Source organism: Triturus cristatus, chromosome 3_1, assembly GCF_964204655.1.
Source record: "Triturus cristatus chromosome 3_1, aTriCri1.1, whole genome shotgun sequence".
Lineage (NCBI taxonomy): Eukaryota > Metazoa > Chordata > Amphibia > Caudata > Salamandridae > Triturus > Triturus cristatus.
The window spans coordinates 594,400,650-594,421,141 of record NC_140583.1 but is presented as its reverse complement, the minus strand read 5'-3'; the positions used below and the strand labels follow the sequence as shown (position 1 = coordinate 594,421,141).

Here is a 20,492-nt window from a genome sequence, read left to right as displayed (position 1 = left end):
CCCCTGAAACCTATGTTTTTTTCAATGAATTAAAAAGTTTTTTATGCTAATTTGCAAGTGTAATATTTTAAAACCTATCTTTTTTTCTATAAATTGCAAGGTTTTTTTAAATGATATATAGTAACTGTAATATCCTATAATTATTTTCTCTTATTTTTTTCCTTTTATTTTAAATAGGTAATGTCTTATGTCTATGAAAATTCATATATATTTTTTTTGCATAAATAGTGGAGTTGCGTACCTATCATGTACCTATCACGGTGGGTGCGCAGATTCAAGCCGCCATATTGCTAAAGTCGAGAAGGATGTGCATTTGGTATGCGACATGTGCACGGTGCCAAGCCGCGCGTAGCGTCATATACGTACTGGGCAGTGTCATGTGCGCATTTGGTATGCAACGAGTGCGCGGTGCCTGGCCCTGCATAATGTCATATACGTATTGGGTCACGTTGGGTGCGCAACTCCCGTAAAAAAAAAATATGTTTCAATACTATATGTATATAACTTTAATGTATATATGAGGGCAAGAGATTATCTAAACTGAACATTTTTTACTTGTAATAAACTTATATTATTGTTAGATATATTTTCGTGAAGTCGCGTCGGGTGCATGCTGGTTGTGCGCCAGGTGCGCTACTCCCATGTGACTTTAAAAGAAAGCATTTGATCGGTTTATAAGGTTTTCCATTCTAGCAGTTGAAGGACCCCACCCATTTTTCTTATTCTCTCTACAGCATCACTGGAGAGACACCTGTTGTTCTTTTGCAGCTAACTTGAAAATGTGTTTGGTGTTTAATGGAAAAGTATAGAAATGGCTTCTTCTAATTCGGATCCAGGACTTCCATCTAATGATGAAGACATCGAAGAACCAGCTCCCAAGAAAATACCCGAATCCATTGTCTGGAAGTTTTGCACCATCACAGATGGTGAAAAGAAAGTTATGCTCGGAAAGTGAGCTGTACTCTATGTCCTTGGATTTTGTCAAGAGGAAGTGACAAAAAGAACTCATGTCAGACATCGGGTATGTACAAACACCTGCAGATAATCCATACGAGACATCTTGCACGAGAGCAGCTGCGACGTGCACAAGAAAAAATGCAGCAAGCAGACCCGGTAGCTGGTCCCAGCACTTCTGGAGCCTCATGCACCTCATATCGAGGTCCGGACATTCGCACCAAGTTTGCCAACTTGGAACAGCATTGCATAAAATGCAAAGCCATATTATGTTGTGGTTAACAATCTGTTGATGCAATTTGTTCTGCAGCAAGAAATCATCTCTGCTAAAAAAAAAAAAAATTTATTGGAATGAGTTTAAAATTCCAAAAGTTAAGACTTTAGTCTGTTGCTATTTTGAGTTTTCCAAAAAACACCCCAAAAATTTACAAAATAGTTTACAAAAACACAAAACAAATTAAAAACAAAAAAATAGTTTTTTTCAGAACTACCTTATCTTGTTAAAAAAACAAATAAATGCATGCTAATGTCTGGGTGATTACATGAGTACATGTGTAGAGAATGATTGATTCAAAGAGTGCATGGAAAGAGCACAGGTGATTGTAGCACTGCATGTGTTAGTGCCTGGGTCATTGCATGAGTACATGGGTAGTGACTGGATCATTAGGGTACTGCAAGGAGAGTGCATGGTGAATTTATAAGTGCTTGGGTATTGGCAGAGTGATTGGATAAGTACATGGTGTTGGCTGGGTGATTGGAAGAGTGCACAGGGAGTGACACGGGGATTGCTGGAGTGCATAGGTACTACCTGGGTAATTGGATAAGGGAATGAGTAGTGTGTAGGTGGTTAGAGGTCTGCATGTGCATAGGGGATTGTATCAGTGCATGAGTACGTGCGTGGGTTATGACATGAGTACATGGGTAGTGACTGGATGATTAGAGTACTGCAAGGAGAGTGTATTGTGACTTTATAACTGCTTGGGTTTTGGGGGAGTGATTGGATAAGGACATGGGGCTGGCTGTGTGATTGGAGGAGTGCATAGGTAATGACAGGGAGATTACTGGACTGCATAGGTAGTGCTCAGGGGATTGTAGCAATTCATGTTTCAGTGCCTGGGTCATTGCATGAGTACATGGGTAGTGACTGGATGATTGGAGTGCTGCAAGGAGAGGCATGGTGAATTTATAAGTGCTTGGGTTTTGATAAGTACATGGTACCTCACTTGTGTGGGTCGGCCCAGTGCCCATGACAGGAAACGGCGCAAAAGGCAACGTGGACAAACCTCAATTTCACAGTAAAAAATGACCCTTTTTTGGCAAAGTGCCTAGCTGTAGTTTTTGAACCATAGCTCTGCCGGCACCTAGGGAAACCTAGCAAACCTATACATTTTTTAAAAGAAGACACCCAGTGGAATCCCGGATGGGGTCACTTGACTGCCTCCCACCAGGTTCTGTTACCCAGAATCCCTTGCAAACCTAAGAAATTGTCCAAAAAAACACATTTCCCCCACATTTCTGTGGTGGAAAGTTCTGGAATCTGCGTGGATCCACAAATTTCCACCCACCCCGCATTCCCCAAAGTCTTCTGAGAAAAATGGTACCTCAACTGTGTGGGTCGGCCTAGTGCCCACGACAGGAAACGGCACAAAGCGCAATGTGGACACACCTCAATTTCGCAGTGAAAAATGACCCTTTTTTGGCAAAGTGCCTAGCTGTAGTTTTGGAACCCTAGCTCTGCCGGTACCTAGGGAAACCTACCAAACCCTCACATTTCTGAAAACTAGACACCCAGGTGATTCCAGGGAGGTATGGCTTGCATGGATCCCCCAATGTTTCCTTACCCAGAATCCCCTGCAATCCTCAATTTTAGCTGAATAATCCACTTTCTTCACACATTTATGTGTTGGAAAGTTGTGGCATGACGGGGATGACACAAATTTCCTACCACCCAGCTTCCCCCGGGTCTCCCAATAAAAACGGTGCCTCACTCGTGTGGGAGGCCCAAGTACCCACGACAGGCAAGGACACAAAACGTAGTGAGGTGACATCAAAATTGCATAGCACAAAACAACCTGGTTTTGCAAGGGGTGTCTCCTGGGTTTGTGTCCCCGTGCTCGGCGGCCATCTAGGGAAACCTACCAAACCCACACATTTCTGAAAACTAGACACCCGGGGGCTTTCAGGGAGGTATGGCTTGCGTGGATTCCCCAATGTTTCCTCACCCAGAATCTCCTGCAAACCTCAATTTTAGCAGAAAAAATCACTTTTTTCACACATTTTTGTGTGGGAAAGTTGTGGCATGACCGGGATGACACAAATTTCCTACCACCCCGCTTCCCCCGGGTCTCCCGATAAAAACGGTGCCTCACTCGTGTGGGAGGCCCAAGTACCCACGACAGGCAAGTACCCAAAACGTATTGAGGCAACATCAAAATTGCCTATCACCAAACAGCCTGATTTTGCAAGTGGGGTCACCTGGGTTTTTGACCCCGTACTCGGCGGCCATCTAGGGAAACCTACCAAACCCATACCTTCCTGAAAATTAGACACCCAGGAGATTACAGGGAGGTACGGCTTGCGTGGATTCCCCAACATTTCCTTATCCAGAATCCCCTGAAAACCTCAGTTTTAGCTAAAAAAAATCACTTTTTTCACACATTTTTGTGTGGGAAAGTTTTGACATCACCGGGCCTACACACATTTCCTACCACCCAGTGTTCCCCTGGGTCTCCCTATAAAAACGGTGCTTCACTTGTGTGGGAGGCCCAAGTACCCGCGACAGGCAAGGGCCCAAAACGTATTGAAGCGACATCAAAATTGCCTATCACCAAACAACCTGGTTTTGCAAGGGGGCTCACCTGGGTTTTTGGCCCCGTGCTCGGTGGCCATCTAGGGAAACCTGCCAAACCCACACATTTCCGAAAACTAGATACCCGGGGGATTTAAGGGAGGTATGGCTTGCCTGGAATCCCCAACGTTTCCTTACCCAGAATCATCCCCTGCAAACCTCAATTTTAGCTGAAAAAAATCACTTTTTTCACACGTTTTTGTGTGGGAAAGTTGTGGCATCACCGGGCTGACACAAATTTCCTACCACCCAGCATTCCCCCGGGTCTCCCGATAAAACCAAGCAGGGATCCACTGGGGAGGGGTACCATTGGAAAGGGGAGATTCTCCCTTTTCCAATGATACCTCTCCCGTCTTTTTTACGTGGCCGGGGGGCTGAGATAGCCCCCTGAGCACATCGAAAGTGAAACTGAAATGAGCCTAAAGGCTCATTTCAGTTTTGGTTTCTGTGCAATGAAAATAGCATGACGTGCGCGCTGATCTTCATGGCACAGAAACCAAGAAGGGGGCCTTGGGAGCTGGGGAAGCTCTTCCCCAGCTCCCAAGGTCACAGGGATTAAATAGAAATCCCTCTGCTGTCTGCAGCACAGGGATTTCGTGCCCCTGGCCTCATGACAGAATGGTTAACTCATGAGCACAGGGGCACCGATGCTCATGACGGAACCATTCTGTCATGAGCATCGAAGGGGTTAACAGCGGGCAAAAAAATACAATCAATAAGATTGTTAAAAAAAAACAAATCTGTATTCAAAATATTTACAACAAACTCAAGAATCAGCATTTCTAGGTATCTTCCCTTTAGGCCGAATTATGTTTCTGAAATCATTTGCATTGAGAATATCCAAATTAAACTTCTTAATTCATATTGACATCTTCCCAATAGGCTAAATGATGTTTCTGAATTTGTTTGTATTGAAAAGTTGCAAAATAATCTCATTAATTCCTGTTGACATCTTCCCAATAGGCCGAATGATGTTATCAGAACTTTGGCATCAAATATATTAGGTATGAATTTGGTAATTCATTAAACAACCGATATTTGAATTGCAAATGGGCATCATTACAATGATTCACAGAATTAACTTAAGACAAAATCCTAAACTTACTACTTTTGGTATTCACAGAATGCACTTACTACTTTTGGTATTCACAGAATGCACTTACTACTTTTGGTATTCACAGAATGGATTTACGACTACTAACTTTACGTCCGCACTCGGGCCGGAAATTCTGGCCCGGAGGCGGAGCTTCCGGCCTGGAGGCAGAGCTTCTGGCCCGGAGGCAGGGCTTCCGGGCCGGAGGTGGAGCTTTCCGGCCCGGAGGTGGGGATTCCAGGCAGTGGCGGAGATTTAGCCATGGCCAAAATCTCCACCTCTGGGCCGGAAGCTCCGCCTCCGGCCCGGAAGCCCCACCTCCGGCCCGAGTGCGGACGTAAAGTTAGTAGTCGTAAATCCATTCTGTGAATAGCAAAAGTAGTAAGTTTATTCTGTGAATCGCAAAAGATGTAAGTTCATTCTGTGAATACCAGAAGTAGTAAGTGCATTCTGTGAATACCAAAATGGTACTAAGTTTAGGATTTTGTCTTAAGTTTGTTCTGTGAATCGGGCCCACTGTTTTACAATCTGGTATTGTCAAATATATGAATCTTTCAGTGTCATTTCAGTGGTAGAAGTAAATGTACAATCTCCACATTCATCTTTCCATCTGTAACGAAGTCCAAACAGATTTTCAATTTATATTCCTTCATCTTCCAATACTGCAAGCATAAACATAAGAAATTCTTACGCATCTTGCTGTGCATTAAGTGTAAATTGTGAAGAACCAGAACATATATCCAGAAGATTCGGAATGCCAGAAACACTTTGGGGCATATTATCAAGACAGGCAATTAAATTATCACCGCATTAGCGGCAGAAAACTGCCGCTAAAACGGCGATAATGGGCTTGATAATATGCTCTATGTAATTCCAATGGAAGCCCATGTTAGATGTGAAGGACATCTAACATGGGCTTCAATTGGAATTCCATAGAGCATATTATCAAGCCTATTATCGCCACTTCAGCGGCAGTTTTCTGACGCTAAAGCGGCGATAATTTTATCACCTGTCTTGATAATATGCCCCCTTGTATCTTAGTTTTATCAGTTCTCAAGTTTTCAAAAATAGAATGCAACAAGGAACAAAACCTTTTTTCTCGATTCTCCATAATTTGTTGTTGGAGATTTTCTAGAAAAAATATGACGTTCACCACTACATTAGCATAGCAGTTGATACCTGAACTATTTTCTAACTGATATCCTACAATATCTTCAACACTGTCCATTTTTTTAGTTTGGAACCTCAACAATCTCTTGTTTTTTTTTCTTATTTTCAACCTCACTACAGAGTTTCTCATATGTTTGTTTTCGAACTACTGCACGCTTTTCATATACAGGATATTCACCTAAGTTGGGAGCATACAGTCTTCTTAACCGATTATACTCTCATACACAATTTGCATCTGCACTAATTTTTCTCTCATCAAAATCAATCAGATACAATCCAGATATAGTTCTTACTCGGGACAATGCAACGTATGCCATTCCCTCTTTAAACACGGTACTTTCAATGTACACCAAAGCACTGTCCACACTTAAACCTTGAGATTTATGAATGGACACCGCATATGCTAAAGAAAGAGTAAACTGTTTTCTACAAACATACAAGTCTTTAACAAGCAAGAAACAAACAGAACAACGTCCAATCTGTTTTACTTATTCAATCTGATCAAATTTAATCTTCAAAAATGTCATTCCATCTCCATTTGGATAATTAACAAAATCAACAACTTTTCCCATTGCTCCATTTACTAATCCTTTTTCCACATCCAAATTACGCTGTAAAATGACCCGAAGAATCCAATTTTGTTTTGAATTTTTCTGACAAAATAATAGTAATTCCTTTGTGCTCTATTTTATCAATGGCTTCCATTTTTATTATTTGTTGTTTTTCCAGCTTTAAAAGTTCTTAATTGAATGTAAAACACTCTCGCAGTGTTGGCATTCGGCAGATTATAGATTTCTTTTCTCCACTTTTTTTGTAAATTCTTTCTGGAGCAACATTTTCATTTGGAAACAAGTTTGTAAGTAGCCGACTTTGCAAAGCATCTTTACCATGTTCTGTCAATACAACAATTCTTATATTTTGAAGAATGCTTCCATAATCTTCATCACTTGCCTGTCGTATATTTTTAATAAGTTCTTTGTATTCAAAATATTACCAAATGTTGACATTTTCAATACTTCCCAAAGATTTTCTTGTGTCTCCATGCACAAGTGTTTTAAAAACTGGTTGCCCTTTTACAGGAGTAAGTTGCAGTAGATCGCCAAAAACTATCACATGTTTTCCTCCAAATAACACATCATATTCTGTTTTAAAAATTTGCTGCATTCTTAAATGTACAAAGGCAAGCATTATGTTTGAGACCATGCTCACCTCATCAATGATCAGAAGTTTCATTTTCTTTAGTACTCTTGAAACTTCCAAACAAGCTTCTCCCGAAAGCTTGTGATATCCCAACTTGTTTTCATGTTCAACAGGTAGCATTAGTAAATGATGTAATGTAATCCCTTCAATGTTGTTTGTTGCTTACCCAGTTCAAGCGGTTACAAGACAAGATAAATGTGATTCAGTGGTTTTCTGTAAATAACTGATCAAAACTTACATTTTTTATTTTTTTATTTTTGCCCAACAAACCTTTAATAGTTATGCACTGCTGAAGAAATATTCAGTGAATCATTAATAAAAAACCTACAGCATATTTGGTCCGTCCTGTCTTAAGCACGGGGGATGCTATTCATGTTGAAAACAGGCTTTAACTCGAAAATACCATGATGTACAGTCCACTTCAGCGCAGTCGTCAACTAAAACCTAAAGGTTCATGCAGCAGCACTCTAAGCTCTTGTTTAAAAAATGAACATCCATTTTCACGTGTCAGAAATGGCATCTCGTATAGTTTTGCGACTGCGTGCTCCAATGCTAAGGCATAAGTGTAAACTCGAGCATCCACCACAATGTGCTCCTTTGCCACCAGTGCTTCAATTCTCTTTAGTAATTCATTTCTCGGTAACAATATTACTTCCACAAGTTCTCCATCCTCAAGTTTGGTCTTTGGTTTGATATTGGCTGCATCATCTCCATTAATTAATAAGGTTACTATATAAGTTGCACAATTTGACAAACCACGATCCAGACAGACCACTGGAAAACACTCTGCAACTTCTCCTTTATACTCAGTTGCCTCCTCAAGCTCCCGTAAAGCTGCAGTTTGTGGACTTTCATTGGCATCAATAAGTCCAGCAGGAAATTCTAAGCAGAAGCAACCCATTGGCGGTCTAAACTGTTTCACCAGCACAATGCATTCATAATGAAGGGTTCTTTGCAGCACTGGAATTATGGCTACACCATCAGCTGGGCTTCCTTCTTTCCTGGTGGTGCATTTTACAGTTTCCCAGTTTCTGGTTTTACCAGTGGGATCTACATATGTTGTTTGCAGGAGCTTCACCCACTTTCCTTCTGAAATGGTTTCTTCTTTGATGATTTTCTCTTGTGTACCGACAGAATCCTCTCCACATGCTTCATGTTCCATTTTCTGATATAATCCTCAACCTAAGGAGATAGGCAGCCAGGAAGACAGAACAGCAGGAACACCAAAAGTCTGCACACAGGACTACCTGTGTTTTTCAAGGGTCGAGCTAACTTCTGGTTAAGAGAAGTGAACTATAGACATAGGCACAACCAACTCAGCTCCCCTTTACCTGGTCAAAACTTTAATTAAGAAACTTTTTCCTGTACCAGCTTCACCACTGCCATACATTTGAATAGGTTTAAAAGATGTGCAGCTGCATTCTTTATTTTCATGAAGTAAACCATGGTCGATCTGTTGTGTAACTTGCTGATATATTTCTTTCTGTTCAATATTTAGTTGTTTTTCCAAGTTTCCTAAGTCCATAATATTATGTTGAGCTTGGTGCATTGCTGTTTCCACTTCATTCATGGCGATTGCGGCTTCATTTTTAAGAATTGGTTGTCCTAGTGGATCTTGACTCAGTGGAGTAGAACTTTGACTATCTTGAGAACTGTCTCTAGCAATCTTAGCTGCAATACTAGCTTCCTGTTCAATTTCTTCATTCAACATTTGGAAATAATTTGGAAAAACTGTGCATTCAATGCTATCTTTACATGCATTAAAAAATTCTTCATAGCACTGAAAATCTCCAAGAAATTCAATTTCAGCACGCCAAGGATTGAAGAGTTGCAGAAGTGCTAAATAGTAAAATTCCCTTTTATCAGGAGTATCGCAACTCAGTTTCCTCTGATTAATCAGATTTTCGTTACTATGTTTCACCAAACATCCTTCTGAACCAATCACTGCATTTTTTTTCTTCATTTATGTTCTCTCTAATATTACTCTTAAAACTGTAATATTGCAGCACTTCATAGAGACATATGTTTTCAAGATGGGGATTTCTATTTGGATAGTTTGTATCCAACATGTTTGTTTTAACAATATCTGTGCTTTCCGGTTCATTTAATGCTAAATATTCGATTTCTTGTATAGATTTAAGTACTCGATTTTGTGTTGCAGCAAGTCCTAGACTAACCCAAATGATTCCTCTTGACTTTGAATATAAACTTGCAAAGGACAACCGATCTGAACATTCGTAGGATCCAATCTCTCAATGGGACAGCATCTTCAAACTAAAGCTGTACAATTTCTTACTAAGAGTCTTCTATTGGGAAATGTCTTCCCACATTTCTTTCAACTTTGTCTTTTCAGATTTTGTTATGTATGACTGGATTATAATCATTAATATACTTTGATTATTCACTTCTTTTTAAAGTATTTTTGGGAGATTTTCTAGTGATAGTATGCCTCACTGCTGACATGAAACTGTTGACTCTTCCTTTGGATATTACTGGACGTGGAAATCCAAATCGACATTTTGTATAAAACTTTTACTTTGACTTGTTTTTCCGTCGACAGTATTTGCCACATCGATGAGTTTGGAACCGCAAAACGTGTCGTTTTAAGATATTTTCTTCTCTTGTTTTTGATATAGCACATGTAACATAGTCCAATAAAAGATAAAACAGTCTCATCCGAATCAGTTCCAAATTTGGGTGCATCCTTAATCCAGAGAAGCATATGTATATGAGGAGCACCTCTAGCTTGGTACTCCTTTCTCCAAAAGAAATCAATAACTTCTCCAAGAGGTGGGTTGTTTTTATTGCAGATAAAAGACATCATAGCTTGAAACCTATGATTAAAATATCTGCTCACATTTACAGGATCCAAGGAACACAGTTTTCCAGGTGCCTTGAATTGCATGTTTTTAATATTTGAATTTGCTTCTCGAAGAAATTCAAGTAAATCATTCTATGCATATTCAGCACAGCTTAGCGTAACAAACCATGTAGGGGTTCCTAAGTTCCTTAACATACATTTAAGTTCTCCATGACGATGATACCAATACTCATTAGTACCACGTTGACACGCCATCAAATTAATCAATTGAGATTCTAAATGATCGTCTCTCTGTTGTACTTTGTCCATGAATTCCTTTGTAGAAGCATGTTGAAGATGAACTCCTGTTTTTATATGTGGTTGACTGCATATAAAAGTCCAGACAGGTCTCTTTCAAACAAAAGATTAAATATATATGGAATACATTGTTGAAATCTTGGATCTTCTGAGTATAATCTTGTTGTTTGATATTCTGATGCTGGAATCTATACTGGCTGTTTGTCATATCGTCCAGCTTTTCCAGTGGGGAAGAGCTGTGGAAAACAACGAGCTTCCAAACTTTTTTTCCCAAACCCTCATGGGAGTCCCCATCGCCTTCTTCATTTGGAATAATTCAATAGTATTTCCAATAACTTCCTTTGAATGTAAAGGATGTGCACTATAATGTTCATACATTTCTTCACTTTTGGAGATGTCCACTTTTTCAATTTGGCCACTTGAAATTTTGCTATCATCTCCTAAAACTATTTCTTCTTCTTCCACATAAACACTTTTTGTAGTAAGCATTGTTTTTTATGAGATATAATGAAGCCTTTTGCACTTTGCTCACATCTACTAATTCTTGCCATATTTTCCGACTCTTCGTAGGGAACACCATTAACTAGAATAACTACAGGTTCAGTTTCTTCTTTCTCTACACCAATAGTTTCAATATTTTTCTTTAAATCTAAAGGTAAATACAAAACTCTTCCTTTTAATCTTTTTTGTAAAACTGTGGGATGCAACTTACCTGTTTTAAGCTCCATACAAACAATAGACTGAAACTGGTGCACAGATTGAATCAGAATGTACTACCAGTTCTGGAGGAATAGCTACCAACTCTAGGTTATTATATACAGCTCTAGCTGGCATTTTGTTGTCCTCTAACTTGGTATAACAATATTTACAAATATGTTGATCAGTACCCAAATCAAAGCAACCTTCTACCAACAAATAAGTTAAAAACTCCTTCCACTTATCATTTTTTTCTTTTTCACTTTTTAAATACAGATCAACATTCCTAGTTTGATTTCTATAGTGAGTTTGTCACCAATATATACAAACATAGTTTGGTCTTCACAACAAAGTACCTTAAACTTCGTAATTTCTTCTTCATATTTTCAGTACTGCTCTCTTCCACGTCTTCTTCAACACCTACATCTATCAATCTCTCAGTTTCTCTACACTCTTGATCAGGACCAAAGTAATGAAACTCTATTTCATCACAAACTATTTTTACATCTGATACTGACCCATGCAAAAGAGCACTGTTTAAATTACTTAAAATTATTGCTAGTCTTTTTGCGTAGTACAATCTTCTTACTAACTTCCGCATTTGAGAGTGATGTACTGCTAACATTCTCAAATGATGAAAAACACTTTTACACACTTTTCTAGAAAGACAAGCCAGAGAATGACCTTGCAAACCAGTATTTTTTCTCACTTTGCAAGGATCTAGTCCTTGCAGCATCTTAATCTTTTGTTTAACACTTTGTTTTACTGTAAGCTCGTAAGAAATTGTGTAAAATGTCAATAGACTCCTGTTGTATTCTACAAATACTACTACAATCCCAAGAATACACTGGGGCTTTAGTACGTCTCCCTAGAACTTCATCAGCTATCACTTCTTCTACATTTCTAGGAACCATCTTTTCTTTTTCAATTGTACAACCGTTCTTCACTTCATAAGCACGACCACTGGTATCAACTGCATGAACTAATGGATTGGTTTATAAATAGCTCTCCTCATTAAAAAAAAGGCTCTGAACTTGAAGTGTGCTTCCATTCACCCCAAAAAATATCACAAAAGTTAGTTCTGTTAATTAGTCTCTTCTTTTTACTTCTGGCCTTCATAAAATGCATTGACTTATCTAATGATCGCATTCTGTTTAAAACTAAAATGAATAATTTCCTTTTTAAATTCAAAAATCTTTTCAACAATAGTTTCAATCTGTTTTTTCTTTTTATAAAATGCTGATATTGTTTTATATTTCTTGCCATCTTTTAATAAATTGTGTACTACTCTATTGTGAAACATTTGTTTCCTTATTTCATCAAATTGATTCTTTCTCCTTTTACCATAGATTGTTTTTTCAGAACGTGATTTGCCATAAATTTGTCCTTTTTTCATTTATTTCTTCTTTGTTTTTGAAGTATTGTTTCTACTTTCTATATTGTGCAAACTGTTTCTAGTCCTTGAAAGTCTTTTAATAAATTATTTTGTTCTCTTACCGCAAGACTTTTTCTTTTTTACCACATATTGTTGTTCATCTAATTCTTGTTGTTGTCTTTTCTTTAAATAGTGTTGTTTCTTTTCTGCTTTTCTCTTTTCTGTTTTTTTGGTCATGGTAAGTCTTTTTTAAAGATGATGAAGAATATTTTAAAAATATATATATTATTATTATAACTATATAGAAATATACTATTCTATTTCTAAACAAACACGTTTTACATAAAAACCAATGATACACTTTGTTTTGAAATCACATAGGGTTTGCTACACTACATTGGTACTACCAGGATAATCGGAGGAGTGAATCAGTAGTGTTTAGAGGACTGCATGGGTAATGGACAGGGGATTGTAGCAGAGCATGTGTTATTGCCAGGGTCATTGCATGAGTACTTAGGTAGTGACTGGATCATTAGAGTGGTGCAAGGACAGTGCATGGTGAATTTATGAGTGCTTGGGTTTTGGCGCAGTGATTGGATAAGGACATGGGGCTGGCTGGGTGATTGGAGGAGTGCACAGGTAGTGACAGGGAGATTACTGGACTGCCTAGGTAATGCTCAGGGGATTGTAGCAGTGCATGTTTAATGCTTGGGTCATTGCATGAGTACATGGGTAGTGACTGGATAATTAGAGTGCTGCAAAGAGAGACATGGTGAATTTATAAGTGATTGGGTATTGGCGGAGTGACTAGATAATTACATGGTGCTAGCTGGGTGATTGGTAGAGTACACAGGGAGTGACAGGGAGATTACTGGACTGAATAGGTAGTGCTCAGGGGATTGTAGCAGTGCATGGGTTACTGCCCGGGTAATTGCATGAGTACATGGGTAGTGACTGGATGATTACAGCGCTGCAAGGAGAGTCCATGGTGAATGTATAAGTCCTTGCATTTTGGCGGAGTGATTAGATAAGTACATGGTGATGGCTGGGTGATTGGAAGGGTGCACAGGGAGTGACATGGGGATTGCTGGAGTGGATAGGTAGTGCTCTGGGGATTGTAGGACTGCATGAGTTAGTGCCTGGGTCATTGCATGAGTACATGGGTAGTGACTGGATGATTAGAGTACTGTAAGAATAGTGCATTGTGAATTTATAAGTGCTTGGGTTTTGGCGGAGTGATTGTATAAGTACATGGTGCTGGGTGGGTGATTGGAGGAGTGCATAGGTAGTGACAGGGAGATTGTTCGACTGCATAGGTAGTGCTCAGGGGATTAAAGCAGTGCATGTGTTATTGCCTGGGTTAATGCATGAGTACATGTGTACTGGGTGATAAGTACATGGTGCCGGCTGGGTGATTGGAAAAGTGCACAGGGAGTGACAGGGGGATTGCTGGAGTGGATAGGTAGTGCTCTGGGGATTGTAGAACTGCTTGAGTTAGTGCCTGGGTCATTGCATGAGTGCATGGGTAGTGACTGGATGATTAGAGTACTGTAAGAAGAGTGCATGGTGAACTTATAAGTGCTTGGGTTTTGGCGGCGTGATTGTATAAGTACATGGTGCTGGGTGGGTGATTGGAGGAGTGCATAGGTAGTGACAGGGAGATTGCGGGACTGCATAGGTAGTACTCAGGGGATTATAGCTGTGCATGTGTTATTGCCTGGGTTAATGCATGAGTACATGGGTAGTGACTGGATGCTTACAGTTCTGCAAGGAGAGTGGATGGTAAATGTATAGGTGCTTGGGTTTTGGCGGTGTGATTGGATAAGGACATGGTGCTGGCTGGGTGATTGGAAGAGTGCATAGTTAGTGACAGAGAGATGGGTGCACTACATGGATAGTGCTCAGGGGATTGTAGTAGTGCATGTGTTAGTGCCTGGGTCATTGCATGAGTACATGGGTGGTGACTGAATGATTAGTGTGCTGCAAGGAGAGGCAGGGTGAATATATTAGTGCCTGGGTTTTGGCAGAGTGATTGGATAAGTACATGGAGCTACCTGGGTGATTGGAAGAGTGCACAGGGAGTGACAGGGGGATTGATGGACTGCATGGGTAGTGCCCTGGGGATTGTAGCACTGCATGAGTTAATTCCTGGGTCATTGCGTGAGTACATGGGTAGTGACTGGATGATTAGATTACTGCAAAGAGAGTGCATGGTGAATTTATAAGTGCTTGGGTTTTGGTGGAGTGATTGAATACGTACATGGTGCTGGCTGGGTGACTGGAAGAGTGCACAGGGAGTGACACGGGCATTCCTGGAGTGCATAGGTAGTGCTCTGGGGATTGTAGCAGTGCATGACTTAGTGCCTGGGGCATTGCATGAGTACATGGGTAGTGACTGGATGCTTACAGTTCTGCAAGGAGAGTGGATGGTAAATGTATAGGTGCTTGGGTTTTGGCGGTGTGATTGGATAAGGACATGGTGCTGGCTGGGTGATTGGAAGAGTGCTTAGTTAGTGACAGGGAGATGGGTGCACTACATGGATAGTGCTCAGGGGATTGTAGTAGTGCATGTGTTAGTGCCTGGGTCATTGCATGAGTACATGGGTGGTGACTGAATGATTAGTGTGCTGCAAGGAGAGGCAGGGTGAATTTATAAGTGCTTGGGTTTTGGCAGAGTGATTGGATAAGTACATGGTGCTACCTGGGTGATTGGAAGAGTGCACAGGGAGTGACAGGGGGATTGCTAGACTGCATGGGTAGTGCCCTGGGGATTGTAGCACTGCATGAGTTAATTCCTGGGTCATTGCATCAGTACATGGGTAGTGACAGGATGATTAGATTACTGCAAAGAGAGTGCATGGTGAATTTATAAGTGCTTGGGTTTTGGTGGAGTGATTGAATAAGTACATGGTGCTGGCTGGGTGATTGGAAGAGTGCACAGGGAGTGACACGGGGATTGCTGGAGTGCATAGGTAGTGCTCTGGGGATTGTAGCAGTGCATGACTTAGTGCCTGGGGAATTGCGTGAGTACATGGGTAGTGACTGGATGTTTACAGTACTGCAAGGAGCTTGCATGGTGAATTTATAGGTGCTTGGGTTTTGGAAAAGTGATTGGACAAGGACATGGTGGTGGCTGGGGGATTGGCAGTGCATAGGGAGTGACAGGGTGATGGGTGGACGAGATGAATAGTGCTCAGGGGATTGTAGCAGTGCATGTGCTAGTGCCTGGGTCATTGTATGAGTACATGGGTAGTGACTGGATGGTTAGAGTGCTGCAAGGAGCTTGCATGGTGAACTTATAAGTGCTTGGGTTTTGGTGGAGTGATTGGATAAGGACTTGGTGCTGACTGGCTGATTGGAGGACTGCATGGATAGTGACCGAGCTACGGATCGACTGTATGGGTAGTGTTCAGGGGATTGTAGCACTGCATATCTTAATGCCTGGGTTAATGCATGAGTACATGGGTAATGACTGGATCATTAGAGTGCTGCAAGGAGAGTGCATGGTGAATTTATAAGTGCTTTGGTTTTTGCGGAGTGATTGGATAAGGACATGGGGCTGGCTGTGTGATTGAAGGAGTGCATAGGTAGGGACAGGGAGATTGCTGGACTGCATAGGTATTGCTCAGGGGATTGTAGCAGTGCATGAGTTAGTGCCTGGGTCATTGCATGAGTGCATGGGTAGTGTTTGGATTCTAACTGGGTGATTGCAGAAAATGGAGTCCGTCAATCATTACTCATGTAGTTTTAAAATCACATATTCACTACCTTTGCACTCCTGTAATCGGTCAGGCACCTCTCAATAGATCACTAAGCATACATACAACTGTATAAATAGAATCTGAACACATAGATGAGACATTACATACTATCTAGTTAAGTAGATAAGTACCACTTGCCTGCAAGGGTAATATGTGGTGGTTTACTTTTGAGCTACATCTTGACCATTCAATCTAAAAATATGCGACATCATTAAACTATACCTTTCAACAGACTCAAGAAAGAAGGGTAATTAACATCACCTTTTATGAAAATTTTTAAAACCACACTTTTATTGTACCTCTTCACCTTTGTATCTAAAATTATGTGGCATCATACATTAACAGCACCTTATTTCACCATTCTATCATAAAATATATGGCATCATTTAACTTTTCCTTTTGTACAAACTAATAAAAGAAACCTAATTAATAAAACCTTATATGATCATCTTTCAAACAGCACAGTTGTGCTGCATCTTTACCAAAGTATCTATAATTATGCAGTATCATTCAACTATACCTTTGTATAGAGAGAACAAAAAATGAAGGCTTATAAAATACACCTTATATGAACACCTTTTAAACTACACATTTGTACTGCATCGTCAACTAACTATCTTAAAATATGCGGCATCATTCAACTAAACCTTTGTACAGACTTAAAAAACAATCCTAATTAATAACATCAGTAATCATCTTAAAAAAGACACATTATTACTGTACAGACTCTTTTTTAAACAACATTTAAGTACAATGAAACACTGCAATATATATCTCTACATTTAATAATATTTATATAACAACACAGTTTTAAAATAATGTCAATTTTTTTAAAATAAACCTTACAAACTTATAACTCACCTTGTAAATAAATGTAATGGCAAGGCTTCCTTCTTTTTCTCCTTACAAATACACATAAGCAACAACCGACATTGCTTCCCAGAGTTTTTCAAATAGTAAAACACATTGCCATTGGTTACAGATAATAACCCTTATCAACTGAGTTCTTCACCCCTTCTGCTTAGTGCCAGTTTCCATAGCAACAGGTCATGGAACATTCAACTTAACTGACCGGTCACAAGTTCACCATGTTTTCAAGTTCACCACGCAATGGTGCAAATGGAGACAGCAGGTGTGGTTGGCTTTGCAAAACATGACCTTCCTTATCCTTTCTACTGTACCTTTCAAACATTTTTTACTAATCAATAAGAAACTTGCTTTTTAAACAAAGTAAAATGCACCCTATGTTTGAATGTACAATGTTCTTAAACAGCCAATCAATTCTCTTCTTTCTTAAAAAAAGAATCTTGTCCACCATTTTAGATACCTCTCATTCCACCAACTGACTACCTCAGCTACAGACATCTTTTGATTACCTACAAACATCCCTTCAAGATGCATTCTCTGTGGATTGTTGGACACAGCTATGTTTTCTGGTGCAAAAGCTATACTGAACACAGAGGTATTGACAAAAACCAAGCTTTGCCAAATGTAGACATTAAATGGATTGGACAGAGAGGATTAAAGTGGCACCAATTGATGCCTTTGGTTCAAACCTTTTTGCATTTCCAACCCCCTGACCTCATGATTGTGCACTGTGGTGGCAATGACCTAGGCACATTGACTGGGGTAGGTCTGGAAATGTTTATGAAAGACACGTTTGCAAAATTGATGTTGTTTTCCCCAAAACTGTCTTTGTATACTCTAACATATGCCAAAGACAGAAATAGAAGTGGTCCAATCAATTTTGTCCTCAGATTGAGAAAGCTAGACAAAATGTCAATAAAGCTGTTTATGCTTACCTCAGAGACCATAGGATGGGCTCTATCTATAACAACAAGCTATGTTTCTATATGGATGGCATCTACAGAAGTGATGGAGTACACTTTACTGATCAAGGAAACAGAGTGTTTCTCAACAACCTGAAGCTCTGCACCCGCACTTACATGTAGCTACAACAATCTCCCATTGAAAACAAGGGCTCTTTTTAGAGCCACCCAATAACCCAACATATAACCTAGGTTTATATAAAAAAAAGTAATTATTTTTGCTTGGAGTCGTGCACCTTGCACGACTAAAGGGGCCGTGCACCCATCACGTTCACACCAGGGGGCTGCGCAGGGAGCCATGCACCCATCGCGTTCACACCAGGAGGCCGCGCTGGGATCCACGCACCCATTGCATTCACACCAGGGCCCGTGCTGGGAGCCGCGCACTCATCCTGTTCACACCAGGGGGTCACGCTAGGGTTGCAACTCCAAATTTTGGCAAAAAAACCCCTATCCATTTATATTTGCCCTGGGGACCCCATTCCCCAGGGCATGCCCAAATCTAGTTATTTATTTTTCTTGAAACAGAGGGGGGCACCGCGCGACACCCCTCCCGGGCCATATTGGGCCCCGGAGACCGCATCCCCCGGGGCCTGGCCTCATGGTTGGGAACCGTAGGGGAGCCTCAATACCCCATGGTCCCCAATGCCCCCATGGTCCCACCGGCTCCCCACCTCCAGCGGGAGCCGGCATTGCTTCAGAGCAAGGGGAGCTGCTTTGCATGTTTCCCTGCTCTTGCTTCAATCAAGCAAAGCAGAGTTTTCTATGACAAGGCGGAAGCCGTGATCCGGCCCTGTCATAGCAAACAGCAATGTCCTGGGGGTGGGCACCCCGGGACATTGAAGGAGCGGTCCTGGGGGGTGGCGGGCCCCAGGGCCACTATTGGCTCCTGGAGGGGGGCTGTGCAGCCCCCCTTCCTTCACTTCTTAAGCCCCAGGGGCTTGGAGGTCCATAACAGGCCCCCGAATTTCAATTTTTAATGCCCCGGGGAGGTGGTGGTCCCCCGGGATTGGGGGTCCATAACGGACTACCTAATTAAAATTTTTAGTGCCCCGGGGTGGTGGGAGCCCCAGAGTCCCCCACCCCTTATTTAATAACCCCACACTCTGTTTTTTTTGGGGGGGGTTTGTCGAGAGTCGGTCACCCTGCGCGACTTCTATATATATATTTTTTTAAATAATCATTTGGGGCCCTGGGGGTCCTTGTGGGACTCCCAGAGCAGGCCTAGGGGGTCAGGGGGTCCCTACCCTGTCCCCTTTACTTGTTTTTAATCCTTTTTTCCATAGTTATCTTCTGACTCCAGATCCGAGTCACAAAATGGCTGCCAATAGTTCCCAGTTGGGAGTGTTGGCAGCCAATGAGAATGAAGCTCGTGCTTGGGAGGTTTGCAAATCCACTGCGTCCCTAGATATCAAAACTTTTTTTCTAATTTCTCAGGAACTACTGAACGGATTTACACCATTTAACAAAAAGGCATCTTTCTGAACCAAGACCTAAATTTTTGCAAAATTTGGTGTAATTCCATTCCGCAGTTTGGGCAGTAGCTATGTCTAAAGTTTCATATGGAAAATAACATGGAAAAAACCTGTTTTGGGACCCCCCTTTTTTCTCGGCCCCCGCTTGACGAATCACCACGAAACTTTAAAGACAGAAGCTGGTCGCAGCGGGCCACAAGTTTTAAGAATTTCACGAAGATTCGTCAACCAGCGCCAAAGTTATTGAGAAAACAAAAAACGCTTTTCCTATGGATCGCCAGTAGGTAATATATATATATATATATATATATATATATATATATATATATATATATATATATATATATATATATTACGGGTAGTTATAGTTAGGACCTATTTTCCATAGGAAATCCGCAACATTCTATTTGGAATAACGTTGGTGCCGATTGACGAATCGTCGCAAAATTTTCCATACTTTTGGCCAGCTCTGGTCCGCTCCTATCCTGAAAATTTCACGGTGATTTGTCAAGCGGGGGCCGAGAAAAAAGGGGGGTCCCAAAACACATTTTCCCCCTGCATTTTCCCATAGGACCTGTTGACACAGCTACAGCCCGAACTGCTGAACGGAATTACACCAAATTTGGCAAAGAGGTAGTCCTCAGTTCAGACTCGTGCCTTTTGCTTAAATGGTGTAAATCCGTTCAGTAGTTCCTGAGAAAATTAGAGTTACAAAGATAGATATATCTGGGCGGGGCCTAACCACACATCTCATCGTGAGATCTGATTGGCTGTCAGTACTTCATCCAAGAAGTGTTGGCAGCCATCTTGGGACCAATATACATGATAGCACCTCATTAAAAAGCATTGCAGTTAATAGAAGGTTTTAAGACTTTAGTTACATTATAAATCATTGTTGATCGTACCATACTCATTTTAGGAATTGTGGTGTGTTCTAAGGTGATTTTACGATGTGAAAAAACCTTCTGCTGTG

General features: G+C 40.8%; 1 protein-coding gene across 1 annotated transcript; it reads right to left on the bottom strand.

Moving 5' to 3' along the window:
- Positions 1-7,698: 7,698 nt before the first annotated feature.
- On the bottom strand, positions 7,699-8,462 carry LOC146860601 (ADP-sugar pyrophosphatase-like). Its single transcript, XM_085646162.1, has one exon. The coding sequence runs from the start codon at positions 8,425-8,427 to the stop codon at positions 7,699-7,701; it is 729 nt and encodes a 242-aa protein (XP_085502288.1). The 5' UTR covers positions 8,428-8,462.
- Between the last annotated feature and the right edge of the window lie 12,030 nt (positions 8,463-20,492).

Coding starts and splice junctions, on each gene's coding strand:
- LOC146860601 (XM_085646162.1), bottom strand. CDS start 8,427: ATGGAACATGAAGCATGTGGAGAGGATTCTGTCGGTACACAAGAGAAA.